Source organism: Toxotes jaculatrix, chromosome 12 (assembly GCF_017976425.1).
Source record: "Toxotes jaculatrix isolate fToxJac2 chromosome 12, fToxJac2.pri, whole genome shotgun sequence".
Taxonomy (NCBI): domain Eukaryota; kingdom Metazoa; phylum Chordata; class Actinopteri; family Toxotidae; genus Toxotes; species Toxotes jaculatrix.
The window spans coordinates 21,288,547-21,305,241 of record NC_054405.1 but is presented as its reverse complement, the minus strand read 5'-3'; the positions used below and the strand labels follow the sequence as shown (position 1 = coordinate 21,305,241).

The following is a 16,695-nucleotide window of genomic DNA, read 5'->3' as shown; positions in this document are numbered from 1 at the left end:
TGTGGTTGAATAAACCTCAACGAGAACCATTTGATGTGCACATTTTGAGGATGGATATATATTTTACCTGCAGTAACTGTTTAAAAATTAGACGTAGCACATCATGAATCATATTCACTCAGCTAGTTTGTGTTTAAATAGCTGGTGAGGAGGTTGACATAGTCTGCTGAAGATATAAGCACCATTACAAACTGATATCTACATGCCACATGGAAAATACGAAATAAGAAGGCTTTTTTTAAAACCTCTTTTTTTGCCCACTTACAGACTCGTAGTTACAGCAACTGACAGAGGAAGTCCAAGACTGGCCGGTTCAGCCACACTGACAGTGATCATTATTGACCAGAATGACAACAGTCCCACCATTCCCTTGCCCAAGGACATCCGCATTCCAGAGAGTAAGTAATCTATTTGCAGGACATTTTGTGCTTGGTTATGTATCCTTTGTAGGCTAGTTTAAATTAAATTAAACATTAAATTTATAAAACAAATTCTGTCACCAGGAAAACTCTGTGTGGGTCTAAGGATGTGTAGTTGTGTCTTATCGCTGTGCAGAATGGAAAGTTGAATTGCAACTAACAAGTTTTTGTTCCGTTTCTTTCTCTACCTATCAGATACCTTGATTGGCACAGAGATCACTCTTGTGACGGGTAATGATGTCGACTCCAGTCCTGCCCTCTCCTACTCCTTACAGCTAGACCCAACAGGCTTAGGCAAGTTTGGGATTCACCGCTACAGTGGAGGCGTATCACTCACTGCCCCTCTGGACTTTGAGGAGAAGACGTGGTACACCCTTACTGTCAGAGCCACAGACAGCCAGCACCAAACTGAGGCAAACATCACAATATTGGTGGAGGATATTAATGACAATGCACCTACATTCACCCATGATCTCTACCAGGTAGGATGTCATATAAATCAACCTAATGTTCCTTTTTAATGCAGGTACTTTTATTACATTCAGGATGTGCGCTGTGCAGATCTTTTCCATGGCTGACACTTGGAACATGCAGTTTAAAAGACAGCTGTTTGACCTTCACTCTCATCCTTAGTACTACTACTACATAATTCTTGCTACCTGAGGAAATTCACAGAATGTACAGTATGTTTCTTCAAGTTTCTGATATCTTCACACCTTATAAATGTTGATAAGGAAGTTAAATTGACTTCAGAAACAGCTTCCAGCAGACTACTTCATCAAGAAGGAGAAAATTGAACTTGTAGACACACACTGTAAAAAACATGTGCATTCCAACGTTCACGCAGTGGGGGTGATAAAAGTTAACAGCCTAATATTGACTGGGGAAGGGTTGCAGAGATGAGCCTGTATAATATTTACTACTCTGTCGCAGGAAATGACCTCAACATGAGCAGGTTTAGTGCTTGTTGACCTCTTCACCATGAGTTTAAGAATTTTATTACATTACACAGTATTTATGTGAACATTTTTTTTTTTTTTTTTAACACAGATGCTCAAATGCTGTTTTCTGTGTTTTTGCACTCTAGGTAACTCTGCCAGAGCACACACCACCAGGAAGTGCAGTTGTCACGGTAACAGCAACTGACAGGGACTCTGGAGACAACGGAAAGATCACCTATAGAGTGATGTCATCAACCCAGGAGGGTTTCTACATTGACCCTAATAACGGTAAACAACCTTTCCGCTTCCTAAAAAATAAAATAACTTTCCAGTTTTAAGTGAAAGGAATATGTAATTCATTACATTTTCTTACATCACATTCCAGGAACCCTGTTCATCAGTCACAGAGCTGAGTTTGACCCTGAGCGTCCATCAGTCAATATTGTCATTGAAGCTCGCGACGGAGGCTCGCCCTCGCTCTCGTCCCTGACAACAGTCCAGGTTCAAATCTCTGACGTCAATGACAATGCTCCTGTGTTCCATCAATCTGAGTACAGGTCAGTCTACATTCATTACATGCTGGAGATTTTATGCTGTTACCTCATCATCTGTTCTCACATGGGTAATCTTCATTTGTCTGTAGGGCTACAGTTGCTGAGGACACTATTCCAGGGTCAACAGTACTGACGTTTGAGGCCTTTGACAGCGACCTCTCTCGAGAAAACTGTGGCTTTGACTTTGCTATCGCCAATGGAAATGAAGGCAATGCGTTCCAAATTGAAAGCAGTGTCCGCTTCCTTGAGGGGCGGGGCTTTCAAACTGTTGGGACTTTGCTGTTGGCTGAGGGGCTCGACTTTGAAACCAAGCCACTTTACAACCTCACTGTGGTAGTATCAGACCGTGGCGTGCCCCAGAGGAGCTCTAGTGTTGCTGCAGTGATAACCATTGGTGATGTGAATGATAACCCTCCCGTGTTCAGCAGAGCAGAATATACTGTGTCACTGAGTGAGGGAGCTGCTGCTGGGACTGAGATCATACGATTGACTGCTACAGGTGGGTGCAACTCTTCTCTCATTTTATCTTCCTTTCTTCCTTTGTCTCTTAGTTAATTCATTCTACTCTGTTGCTGTCTTTTTGTCAGACCCAGACTCAACTCCCAACGCTGAGGTCCAGTATACTATCAGCTCTGGTGATGAGGTGAACTTATTTGCCATGGACCAGTGGACTGGAGCCCTGCGACTTCAGCGAGCACTCGATCGTGAGCACCAGTCCACACATGTTGTCATCATCCAGGCCACAGATGGACAGGGACACTTTGCGTTAGCTCCAGTCATTGTCGAGGTCAAAGACATTAATGACAATCATCCGTTCTTCCCTGTGGAAGTCCTGACAGCTAGTATCAGAGAAAACCAACCAGCAAACTCAGCTGTGACTGTTCTGCATGCCATAGACCATGACACAGGGGTCTTTGGTCAGCTGAAATACTACATGGTGGAACGGTCCAGGGTGGGAAGAGACAGCTTCACTGTGGACCAGAACTCAGGAGAAATCAGAAGCAAAATTCCCTTTGACTTTGAGAAGGTCAACTCCTTTAACTTTGTAGCAGTCGCAGTAGATTCAGGCAACCACTCAGCCACTGTGACTGTACAAGTGTTTGTCACAGGTGAAGATGAGTATGACCCAGTCTTCACATCCTCAGATTTCAACTTTGAAGTCCCAGAGGGAGCCAAGAAAGGCCAGAGCATTGGCCAGGTCCAAGCAAATGATGAGGATGGAGGGGTGGATGGTATTGTTCTCTATTCTCTTCCAACCAGCTCACCATACTTTGATGTAAATAAAACCACTGGAGTGATTTTCCTCAAGCTGGACAGTTCAGGCAGCAGTAGTAGCAGTGGGTCAGGCCGGGCCAAAAGGGAAACCAGGCTGATGACTCTCGATGTGAGAGCTCACAGTCCTCTGGATACATCTCGCACCTCTACAGCCCAGGTCTCCGTCGATGTCACTAACACCAACTTTGGCTTGGCTCCTGACGTCAACATTTTGCTGATTAGCATCATTGCTGTGTCCCTTGGTTTCATCGTATTGCTTGTGGTCATGGCCGTGGTGGTGTTTCTAGTCAAGTCACGTAGGAGAAAGAAAGGTCAGGATACAGGAAACAGGACTGCTGCCTCAGGTACTGCTTTGCAGAAACTGGATGATTGCAACTCAGGACCTGCAGGAGAGAGGATTTACCACCAGGCCTTGCCAGGCTATGCTGGAGATCAGGGTGGGGCTGGTGGCGGTCCTTATACTAGAGGGGGCTCTCTGGATCCCTCTCATTCCAGTGGAAGAGGATCAGCTGAGGCAGCGGAGGATGATGAGATCAGGATGATAAACGAGTACCCCCGTGTCGCCTCCATCACATCGTCCATGCAGGAGCACATTTCGGCCCGAGGACCAGACTCCGGAATTCAGCAGGATGCTGACCAGCTCTCAGATATCTCCTGTGAACCTGCAGCTTTGGAGGGAAGCACCTGGTTCAAAGGAAAGAAACTGGGAGGCAGTCTCAGTGGAACCTTGCTCTCTGGCCAACTCCCAGTGTATAGAGACGAAGGAGGTGGGTACCTGGGAGTAGGCCGCGGCCTCAACATTTCCCTGCCTAAGGATTATGCCTTCCCTGAGGACGGTAAACCTTCAGTGGATGGCTCCCTCACAGCTATCGTTGCCAGCGATGAGGAGCTCCGTGGCAGCTATAACTGGGATTACCTGCTCAACTGGTGCCCGCAGTTCCAGCCTCTGGCTAATGTCTTCACAGAGATTGCCAGGCTGAAAGATGAAACTGCCCAGCAGAGCCAGAACCCTCGCCAACCCTTCCAGCCCAAGCCCAAAATGGACCCAAAACCTAGAATTGATCCTCCACCACTCATCACATCAGTGGCCCACCCAGGGGCCATGTCAGTTCCGCCCAAGGTCCCTGTGATTGGACGGACATTCCCCCACTTGGCCTCACTCCGCAGGTCCCCTATCAGTCATGAGGGATCCATTTCTTCAGCAGCAATGTCCCCTAGCTTCTCCCCTTCTCTGTCCCCTCTGGCGGCTCGATCTCCCGCCGTTTCTCCCTTTGGAGTCAACCAAGGGCCCTCAACATCCATGATCAGCACCAGGGAGCCTTCACTGGACCAGAGCCCTGATCATGAGATGAGAATATGATGAAAAAATTTGAAAACTATTTAAGGAAGAACTTTAAGACAGACAACCTGAACAAAGCATGATAGAACATCCTTCTGGCTGTTCTTTTTAATGGAAGCAAGCAAGGGGAGCTGTCCAACCATGTGAATTTTGGACAATAAACAAACCCACAAAAACATACTTAACCCTCTTCTTCCAGAATATTGCGAGAAGAAATTTGCATTCTATGAAGTACTTCCATTGGTCAGCAGTGTTATAGGAACACATAAAAGTGGAACATGTGCCTGGGTTGACAGGACCAGCGCACTGTTCCACAGTGACGCAGGTCTCCACGAACTGATCAGGGTTGAGAGGTAAACTTACCTAACCGTGGGAATGTACATTTACCGTGCCCTGCAGTCAGAGATCCCTTAGTAGATAGCTGTAGATAGATAAACGTGTAGTTTTCATGTTACCTCGCTGGCTGGCCAGAGAGTTAAGGACCTTGTTCCTCTCTTTGTGTCTGTGGACATTTTTACAATCCAGTATTAAACTCATTTAGTGGCTGCTTTCAAAATGGCCGCTGGACATGCGTGTGAACCCCAAGGACAGATACACAATGTGTGTTCACAAAGACACTGGTTCATTGAATTGTCAATGTATCACGCAGTGGAAGAGCAATGGAGATTGTTGTTTTTCTCACCAATCCAGGTGACACTTCTTTTGATTTGACTTTTATTTTTATATATTTTTATATGAAATTATGATTTCAGATTCCCAGAAATGCCATTATTCCACATGGAGAGGTTATTGTTTCTGTGTATTTGCATATATGTATATTTGTATGTATGCAGGCTACATTATGTACTGTATGTGTCACCTAGGTTTTTAGAGACTCTTGTGACAGTTTTGTTGTGAGTGAGAGGGAGACTTTTGTGTTTTTAGCATTATTTATATGAAAAGAAGACTTGCTGCCCCATTTCGACAGTAGGAAACAGAGCACAGCTCACACTATGCTGTGCTGTTACCTTAAGAATTTTTCTTTTTTTTGTCAAATTGTAGATCGCTCCAAATCCAAAACAGTAACTGGATGAAAACCTGTGAAGCAATCTAAATGCCTGCTTCTCCAGCATTCTGTTGTTGTGTGCAGTTATGCACATCCCCTTATTTTTTCAGGGACAGCTCAATTTGCAGATCACCTCTGTGTCTTTGGAAAAAAAAAGTGCTTCCTAAAGTCAGTTACATCAGTCATTAACTTAAATGCATTTTACTGTGAAGTTGTTCATCTCAGCAGAAATAACATGCAGTGAACTGGCTGGGATTCTCGCAGAATAAAAACAGCATAACTTGGAGAAATGTAGCACATGAGCCAGACAAGTGGGGAAGCAGAAGCCTGTATGCATGAGCCCTGATGAATGTACAAGGATTTAGCAACCAGTGCAGTATTTATTTCCATGTCAGCTCTCTGTTCTGTGCATTTTATTTCCATGATTCACACATCAAGATTGTCTCTGACATGATGAGGTGTTTTCAGGTTCCATGTGTTTAACTCATCATCGGCACCTTCTCTCTTTTCTCTCATCATTCAGAGAGAGTTACAGCTATCTGCTGTGGCAACAAGAGGCAAAAGGCTTTATGAATGTCTTTTTCATTCCCCCGTGTATATCTATCTTTCTGGCCTGTTTTTAATCTTTTGGGGTAATTGCAGATTGGATGTCCTCTTGTTTTCAAGAGATGGCTTCTACCTCTGTTCTTCGTTCAGCAAAACCCTACAAATCGCCTCATGCAAAGCTGGCGCTGGTTCAGCTAAAAACTACACATGCCATGAGCCTAACTCCAGCACAACATGTTCTCTACTCATAATCATGCTGTCTCAGAAACATTTCTGTATTGGAGGACTTCCATTTGGAGTTCAGTTTGAGATGAATGCCAGTGACTGATCAATGGAGCAATGGCAGAAGAAAAGAGCTGTACGTGTATTGAAAGCAAATAATAAATTCCTACTGATCTCTTTTGACAAACTGGAGTCAGACTTCATCTTTTTCAGAATTCAACCCAAGACTTTGAAGGAAGAATTGAAAAGTGATTAAAGTTTAACACTGTTCCAGTTATCTGGGCTGTGAGGGGTAACTTTCAAGATCAGAATTTAAATCCAGTCATTTAAGAGAAGACTTTTACTAAGGGGAGGGGCAGACCTGGCTTTGGGTTTTGGAATCACAGCAGACCTTATGAGGGCAGAAGGCCAGGACACAGAACTGTATGTCATGTATAGTCACCATCTGTCTTTAAAGAGCAGCAAATATTCACCTGAATGTGTAACCGAACAGTAGCCCATGCTTTCAAGATGTTGGAAACCGCGACAGATAAAAAAATAAAGAAGACACAATAAGAATGTTGAAAACCAAAATGAGATGATTGCAAACTAACAGTAAAATTAGTTAACAACAACTGCATGTTGAATCCCTGACTTGATGTGATAGCTTGGTATCACACATATACCTACAAACCAATATACAGACTGTGTAACATTTGATTTTACTTTGATATTTCTAAATTGTTATACTGAATTCTGATTTCCCATCCTGAAAAAAATCTCACTACCAACACCTTACTATATTAGACACAGTAAAGGTCAGCCTTTAGGGGTATCAGAGAAACCTGAGATCCAGCCAAGATCCAGTCATCGGTGGATTCTTCCAGCTCATATAAAGGCATATGATGTTGACATAGCTGAATAATTACAAAATGTTTATTTCATATGGAGCGCAGACATGTTTGCATAGCTGCTGGGGATTTCTGCCTCATTTGGTCATCACACACAGCCATACAGTGTTTCTCTGTTATTGTTGTGTACAGAAGGAGCTGAACATAGAATCTGACAAGGTGTAAGAGAAAGGGCCAGAGACAGAAGCTCTTGTGGTCGGACTGAGACATGCAAGACTTCTAGTGAAAAGAGAGGTGATGATGAATTGCACCTAAGAAATGCAAACCATGTTTAAATATTGGCGTAATTGTGTTACTTATGTTAAATGTTCTTATTTGTGGTCAGTAGAGGTACAGCTGTGCAGTTCACAGGATGGTTAGACATGCATTTACATTCAGTCTGTATTATACAGTTGGACCTTATCTGGTTAATTGAAAAACATATTAACTGAACTATAGTCTGACCTGCAGGGGAGGCGGGGGCTTGTTGCCTTCATTTGTGCGTTCACCTCAACACAGCTGTGTTTACAGCCGGCTGTCTCAAGACTGCTTTTGCAACTTACTTTGTCACTAACCCCACACAACTCCAAATAATCACAACCGCACACATGCATGTGCACACACACATACTTAGAGGCTACTACACAGTGACACACATGGCCCACAACAATCTCCCCAGCTGATTTTGGCCCACATCCAGCCTCTGCAGGCACATACTTGGCAGGTTCTTTAGTAGCAAAATCTGGATCAAAAGAAATCTAGTAGTAGTTGAAAGTAGATAGATCCACACACCCAACAGCTCCCACTGAAGCATTTTATTTGCAGCTGTGACGTTTTGAGCACAACACCACCTAAGTTGCCTGTGAGTTATCACTTTCACAGTGGAATATAAATAAAGATTTTCAATAAAACTTGAAATTGTTAAGAAAGTATCACTTTGACTGAAAGCTTTTTGGAATTTGTTTATTTCTAATTGCAAGTAAAGTCATCTCAAGAGTTTGGAGCAGAAGCGAAGGCACTGGAGAAACACAATTATGCACTTTGATAAATCTTGTCCCCCCTTAAATGTCAGCACACTCTGCTCAGGACTCTGTTTTGTTTCCTGTGGGTCTGGGTGATCTGCAGCTGCGCTCTCTGGGAATCAAGCCTTTAAGCATCATATTAAACTTGGCCCACGGTGTAGTTAGTATCCAGGTGCTCTTTCATTCTGACTTTGATCAGCTCAGCTTCATTAAATGATGAATCAGTGCAGGCACATAAATGTGTAGCTACTACGGACCAAGAAAAAAAAATGCATGCAGCTTTTAAGTACAAAGTATTGTGCATGGTGTATTAGGGAAAAATATTGCTGCACTGCACCCGCTGATGACAGAATTCATGAATGTAGGTCAGCACACAGAAAAAGAGCAAGAGTGAAGAATGGGGTAAAAAAAAAACAGAACGGAAATAGGAACAGCGCTGAAAGTTACAATCTTTATTGTGACTTTTAACTGAGATGAAGGTACTTCAGGGATTTCTTGAACTGATATTTTACAGAGAAGGAATAAATTTTACTTTAATAAAAATTATTGAAAACTGGTTGTTAAAATAAGACCCAAATGCAACATCTGTTGTGGAAGCATAGCAGTGTTGTGTGTTTGATGTTATTCTGAAAAAGAAAAAAATAAATCTGCAAACATCACGAAAACACGAACAGTTTTGCCTAGAGGATCCCCATCTTAATATTCATTCTGACAGAATACTAATGAAACTAAGCTTTAAACTAAAGTCTGTTTTCATTTTAAGTCTGCTAAAACTTATCAAATTTTGTATTGTGGCTTGAAATAAACTACTTTCTCTCCTCTAAAAAGCAAATGGTTCCATTACAGGAACTGTTTTCACATGTGTAGCCCACTGCTTTCTCTTTCTTACTAATGAACTTTATTATTCACATACCTAGTAAAAGTAAAAACTGAACAAATCTGGCATGCTTAAAGATATGACCTGCACTAACACCTAATTATTTATTTTCTCATGACTGGCTTGGTGACCAAATATTTTAAGGGGCACTCCAGCTATAATGTCTTCTGTGGCTGTGGAAGAGCTTTCCAAAGTTTCACAAAATATTATGTAATGTTAAATATCATGTCAAAGAAGTGGGCATTAAGGAGGCACATAATGGGAAGTGTAGGATTCAGTGTCTTTGCTGCATAACCGATGCTCAGGACTAAATATCTCAGACCCTGCTGAGATAACATGGCATTTGCATTTAGTTTGTATTCCCAAAGATGTCAAGAGCCTGTTCATCATTTTGCATTTTACTTTATTTGAGTCAACAATGTGATACTCCCTGAAGAATATTTCAATTCAAAAATCTATTCATTTTGTCCTGTTCACCTGGAAATCTCTTTGAACGCATTCCCAGAACTACAAACAGTTGGAAGCTGGCTAAAGCAACTTCTGTTCCAAGGTCAGTCGGGCCCCAGTGAATCTGTTCCCCCTCTCTGGTATCCCCCAACCCAGGAAATTACCATGAACACATACATCCTTACACAATGATATTCAAAGGCTCACATCAGTACCTCTGGTGTCAAGATCCAGTTTCACGCTGTTTATCAGTTGTTATCTCTGCTGGCGACGGAAAAGCTTCTCACTGTTTTCCTTTGCTGGGTTGTTGGGGAGAAGAACGAATGTGTGTACTGTACGCATGTGTGCTGAGAGAGTGTAATATTTGTACACAAGTTGTACGCCTTCCTGTTTGTGGTCTGTTTGTACATCGATACTGTCACATGGTCAAGTTACAAATGTAGGCTTCTGCAAAGCAACCTTGGTTCTCTCAACCAACATTGCAAAAGCAAACTGTACATTTACCAAAATTAACACAACTTAAACCAACACAGAGTTAATTTCTGCCTGCCCTGTGTGCTGTGCCACTTGCGTGACTCTCAGGGTTTGTGGAGGAAAAACAGTCACTGGGGCTCTTTGGCTCATGGCCTTTGAAATGCTATTTTTAGTGAGTTTTCACTTTTTTTTCTGTGGCATCAAGCAGAGAAAAAATGACAGGAGAAAGAAGCCAGCTGAGTCAGTGTGAGTCTGGTTCTCGTTTGTGCTGACCTTGTGTTACAGGACTCCTTCGCTGGTGTCACTCACACTTCACAGTGCAGGAGGGAGGAGAGTGAGATGGAAGGGAGCACCATAAAGATGGCGAGGGAGACTGTCGAGGAAAAAACAAACATAGTTCATTTAGTGAACCTATCTGGACTTAAAAATGGAATCAGATTTTGTGTTATAGAGCCAAAACAAGAGGTCAGTGTTTGAACTCTGCTACATAGCTAATTAGTGAGAAATTACAAGAATTGAAGGGAATAAGTCCACTGAGACGTTGGTGCCGTTTTAGCCTTTCTAATTGCCATTTTGACTGAGTGTTTAATGCACGTTGTTTGTACATTGTTTAAAAATAGCACCATTAATCAAGTTTTTAAATGTTACAAAAATAAATTGTTCTCTGGATTGCGGCACAGGGCAATCAGTCAGCAAACCAAAGTATGAATGTATGAAAAACACAAAGTGCTTCTAAAAAAAAAAAGAAGCTAATTTCCCCACAGCTCCTGAATGTTTCCGTGTGAGAGTGTGCAGGTGTCAGATACTCTGGTGAAAGCCCAAACATTTCGTTTATGGTCAGTCAATCAATCTGTTGGCTTTCAGAAGGCTCAGAGTACCTCGGGCAAAACATGAAATATGAAACATGTCAGATTCCTCCAACAGCTATTTACAAATGTTGAAAGTCTGCTGTGTTGAAAGTCTGTAGCATTTACAGTATTGCTTAGAGCAGCATCATTAGACTATCGTGGTGGAGAATATATATCAAATAATAAAATTAACACCAGTGACAGACCTGTTAATATTTTGACCAGATTAGCTCCAGGTTGGAAAATGCACAAATCCAAGCTGCAGTATATTAATGTTGTTAATAGACACTGAGAAAATCTTTTACATTTTCATGGGGCTCAGAAATACTTTTATACATTTCTGAATGAAACTCATACTACAACAAATGGATTTCAGTAATACGAAGAAACAGGTTTACATTTTAAAGTGAAGCAGCATAACCTTTGCTGCAGCAGCCTCTGTGGCCACAAGTGTTAAATACATCACAGTAAATTTATATATATATTATATTTCAGCTATGTCAACATCACAATATCCATATAAAGTTTTCCAATATCACCCAACACATTTCATTAATTATTCAAAAAGACACAAATTGCAGCAAAATATATCTGAAAATAATTTGTTACACAAAATGACAAGATACTTTGCAATCATGAGCTAATCAACCTAAATGAATTACCAGCTATCACAGCCACTCTCAGCTGACTTTTATTACTTATGTTTACAGGTAGCATTTTAAATAATGTTGTGCTACTAACTACTGATACTTGTGTTACTTGTTGTTTGTTAAAATTTGGATTTTATATGGAAATTCTTTGAGGTTTTCAACCTAATGTGCAATAGAATTTTAATCGCCACTGGAATTATGGCAGTGGCTAAACCAGGTAAATCATCAGGCAGCAAAATCCTGCATGGATTAAGAAATATGACATCAGAAAGCTGCGTTGTCGCCATCCCCTTCCTTTACTGATTGTGAAGAATGAAGAGCTGTAACCCATTTATTCATGATCTCATGCTCTGAGCCTGAATGGACCATTCAGCCCTGTGCAGGTTGTGGTGCTGCCAGCCAACACATTATAGGGTGGGGTGCCTTTCTAGTTAGTAATTCTTTATTTGCATGAATTACGGGACATGGTTACTAAGACGAGGTTTGAAGGTCATGTGGATGGCACCCAGTTGGAAAGTACAGAGGAAAAGGGAGGGAAACTGAGTTAGTTTGCCAAAATTATTCCATCTTCCCCGCTCTGCAAAAGTCCTAATGGACTCCATACCTTTCTGTCTCTCGTTTCTTCACTTTATTCAGTCTCTTCTCTTTCTCTCTCAGCACATTTCTACAGTAGGCAACTGCAGCAGGAGAGCTGGTCGTGGTCCGACTGCTTGTCAGCCTCTTAGTCAGTGAGGATTGTCAGCATGTCAGCAGCAGCTTAGTCTGAGTTCACAGTAAGGTTCGGAGTCCTTACTTGCCTTTTTTTCTTTATTTGATGTATTTTTGTCTTGATTTCCTTCTATGCCCATGTGTCAATTATAAAACTTCACTTTTTCTCTATCTACTTTTACTCTATCCATCTCACTGTCACAATAACCACCCCCCCTCTCTTGTTCTCCCCCAGTCTCTTCTCTGTCCTCTCTATTTGTGTCCAAGATGTGAGCCAAAGGTCTGACATAGATACCGAACTTAAGAAAACACTCTTGGCCCTCTATCAGGAAGGTTAAACCAACACCATAGGCAATGAAGGAAAGCAACAGGTCAACAAACCCACTTCTCTTCAGTACTGCAAACAAAAAAGGCTACACCAAGCCTTTAAAAGGAAAAAATTGTGACTGTGGTGGAGGCAAAATATGTTTCACATTACAAGCCATTATGCTGATTTATGATTGATAGATTGATAGACTGCGAGTCAAGCCTTTTCTTAGATGGAAAATTTCAATATATAATGCTGAACCGAGCATTTTCAGCTTTTTAAAACACCACAGTTACCCATTTATTTCCCCATGCCTCTGCATATCACGTGTACACGTTTTTCCACTGTGTGTGGAGCATATCCCAAAGCTCTGTAAGGAGGTGTAGGTCACTGACCCCTCACTGTCAAGGAAACGTCAGGGATTATCCTCTACAGATTTTTCAAATAAAAACAATAACGGTGAGCTTTACTTGTGGGGTTACAACTGGCATTCCATCCAGATTGTTTGTCTGCTACTCACTCCTGGGCAAAATCTCACGCATGTGAACCTTTGTAATGGATTCAATAAGAGCAGAACAAATCAGTGAAGACATCCGATATCAGAGCATCCACTTACTGTTTTGCATTTTGGCTATACGCAATGAAAACAAACTCGGAAAGTAGCTGTTTCTCAAAGTGTTCTCTGTGGGTTCTTTTTCAATCAATTTCCCATTTTATTCTCATCTCTCTGTTACGATCGGCCCCTCTGTGGCTGTTTTTGAACCTCGTGATCCTTGTGGTCTGTTTGAACTGTTTTGGAGTTTTGGATGGACTTGTTATGGACAGTGCTGGACTTTTTGGATACTTTTGTTGGACTCTTGGGTGTCTTCAAGGTGTGGTGAATTTTGAAGTCTTTTTGATTCTTGTTGAAATCTTTATTGACTATCTGAGGACTCTTGGTTTCTTTGTTGGTTTTGTTTAGTAGTTCCTGTTTTATTTTGAAAGCATGTTACTATTGTTTTGGTTCTTGAGTTTTGTTCAGTATTTCTTGTTTTAGTTTGAAATCCTCCTTCTTGTGTACATGTTCCCGGTTTTGTTAGTGTTTCCTGTTTTATTTTGAAGCCATGTGCCTTGTGTATCTGTCCTTAGTCTATTTACTATCATTGTCTTGTTTCCCACCTGGTTGATTGTCTGCCCCGCCCTAATCTGAATCACCTGTGGCCAGTTACCTCTGTGTATACAAGTCTTGTTGCTGCTTCTTTGTCAGTTTGTATGTTGTCAAGCCTGAGCCTGCTGTTGCCTTCCGTGTTGCCATGTCCCAGTTTGCTCCTGCTGTGTTGATTCCCGAGTTTGTGCCTGTGGTCTTGTCTTGATATACACCTGTGATCCCGCCTATGTTTGCATCATGGATTTGTCTCCCGTCCCCTTGTTTTCCTACGGACTTACCTCTGTTGTCTTGCTCACTCCAAGTAAGAATCCTCAGTTTGCTTTTGACTTGATTAGAAGACATAATCCCTGTCCGTCCATCTGGTGGTGTCTGCATTTGGGTCCTTCTCTTCCTGTGTTCTTTGCCACAGCTGCCGTTTAACACTCATGTTGTTTGACAAGAATTGTTTCAGAATAACTTTAGTCATGCCCAATTTAGTTTCCAGTAGTGAACCAGCTTACAGAGTTGTTTTATGTAAACTTATGTTTCCTCAGTTTTCTTTCGATTCTTCTTTAATGATTTGATTTATCCTCTGGCATTTGTAAACAGCTTCTCTCTTTCTGAATATTTATCAGATGTTCTGCATGGTGCTGCGAGTGCCCGTCAGTCTGAAGCAATAGTCTCTCCACGAGACTGAGAAGTGCAGCTGTTTTATGGCTTGGATATTAGTGCAAAGCGCTCAGATACATAAGCGGTCAAAAGTTAGAATACCAGAGATATATCCAGTAGCTCACCCTGTAATCACCATAATTCACAAGCATAATAAATATTCCTCAATAACCACCTTTGATTAATAAGTAAATAAATCTGATCAGCGGTTTCATACATAATAATGTGGACTGGTGGGTCATCAAAAAAATCCACTGAGTTTTTGCTGCACTGTCTGTCTCTTTACTGACTCTGTGTCCCTGTCATTTGCAATGCACATGAGCGCGCTGCATGCACATGCCGGCACTGCGCTGACAGGTTTCTGTACAGGATGTTTCTACTTTTCACAAATTGCACAGGTAGAACAATGCTGTCATAGAGACTTGTTTTGTAGGACATGTCCTGATCAAAAATGACAAGGTAGCTGGTTTTATAGTACTAGCAAGTGTCCTCTCTAGTGCTTCTACCAGAGAAACTTATGATATGTAACATGTAGAAATTCAACATGTTTCTCACATAGCAAAATGAAAAGAAAGTTGTTTTGACACACTGTACAGATCTGAATATGTTTCCAAACTTTCTCTCCCTTGCTCTGCTTTTCTTCAGAGCTAAACAATCTCAGCAAGCCCCCGGTGGCTGAATGAAAAAGAACTTCATCTTTCTGTCTTCAATATGGACAAGTCTTTGCTTCAGATGAGTCCGCCCAAAGTTGGAGAGGTAAAACAGGGAATTAGGGAGTATTTACAGCAAGAGGGAGATCAGTTGTATGCAGCTTTTTGGCCGAGAAGAGACGTGGATCAGGCTTATCATTGAGACAAGCCAACTGCTTGTCATTTCAGCTTAAAGCGTTGGACTGCTTAAGTACTTTAGGCACAGAAAATTTTTCTCAACACTTTGTTTAGATTAAGTTGGTGGGGAAAAGTATTGCTAAGCAGCATGGCTTATATCCACACAATTCGCACTTTAATGAATTGACTCCACATCTGGTGGGTTTTTTTTGACAGGCACACTTACAAGCAGTGGCATCATACTCCTTTGCAGAGCGAGTTGACAGCTGAGGAGACGCGGACTGATCTGACAAAGTGGCATGGTACAGTACATATTTTAATTTTTACATACTGAGCAAACTCGAGCTTTATTTTCTATAATTCCTCATTTGTTTTATATACAGCATATTTCATTGTTGAAAACTACATAAGTTATAATCACAGTGATAGCTTATCTCCCTGAAGTATATTGCAAACACATGGCATACAAAACAATTAACAATGGAAACTTTTCCCCCTATGAATCACATTTGGCATTGTGTTTTTCTAACGTCGTTGTTTCTCCCACTGGATTGGTCAGTATTAAACCAAGCACGGACACTGGGAGGCTTAATAAGCATTTTTAGGCTGGCTAATCACTCATTCCAAATGTGCTATTGTTTTTACATTTCAGCAGAACAGACGATGTAAGATGTTATTCGCTATGTTGGCGGCATCAGTAGAACTGCTGACAGTTCCATCAGCCATACTGGACTTGCCAGTTGGAAGGCTGGTCCACAATCCAGTAAATGGATGCGGATGTAATTAAACTGGACAAAACCCGTGCGAGATCTGGTACTATCAAAGTACACGGTTGTTGAACATGGTTTTTGTGAGTCACTGTAGTGATGATGCAGGTAAGACTAAAGGCACAGAAATGCGGCACCACCTTTAATAAAATCAGCAGGGAAGTGGAGTGGTCCAGGGTGCTCATTATAGAATAAATCATTGCTGTAAATGACAGCTAGGAGTTTCTTTGAAAGGACTGAGTCACTGCAGCTGCCAGTAGTAGTAGTAGCTGAGTCAGGACACTGTGGCTCCTGTGTTTGATTATAACCCAGTGTCTCAAGGCTCCACATGTCTCCCGGGGTGTCTCTCACAGGCTGTTTCTGTGAATAAAATAAGAAAAAAAGGACAATCTGTTTTGGCCAGCATGAGTAATGAAACCACATTCGTTCTCGCTTGCACGGAAAGGAGCGAGAGAGGGTGGGATTGCGGCACTGCAGGGACATAAAATCATATAAATTAACAAGATTTGGGTTTTGTTACTTCCAAAAATGTAATTTTCTGGCTGATGAAAACCTGGATTGCTGTCAATGATTTATAACAGCGTTAAACTTTGCATGATTTCCACAGCTATTTATGTTTGTGAAAGGTCAAAAGATCTGCATGGATAGTCCCAGTCAAAGTGGGTGGTGTTGCTGCAGATAATATGAGTCACATTTGAATGAGGTTGTTTTTTTGTTTTCCTCTTATAATGAATGGCTGGACTCTGGAAGAATTGGTTTGGCT

General features: G+C 41.7%; 1 protein-coding gene across 1 annotated transcript in view; it reads left to right on the top strand.

The window, feature by feature from the left end:
- The window catches only part of LOC121191117 (protocadherin-16-like), an 81,598-nt gene extending 75,094 nt beyond the window's left edge, over nt 1-6,504 (top strand). Inside the window, exons 24-29 of the mRNA XM_041052197.1 lie at nt 268-398; nt 615-901; nt 1,507-1,648; nt 1,746-1,917; nt 2,004-2,413; nt 2,502-6,504. Of these exons, the coding sequence (XP_040908131.1) occupies nt 268-398; nt 615-901; nt 1,507-1,648; nt 1,746-1,917; nt 2,004-2,413; nt 2,502-4,549 (3,190 nt within the window). The 3' untranslated portion in view covers nt 4,550-6,504. The remainder of the gene's footprint in view (nt 1-267; nt 399-614; nt 902-1,506; nt 1,649-1,745; nt 1,918-2,003; nt 2,414-2,501) is intronic.
- The last annotated feature ends 10,191 nt before the right edge of the window (nt 6,505-16,695 follow it).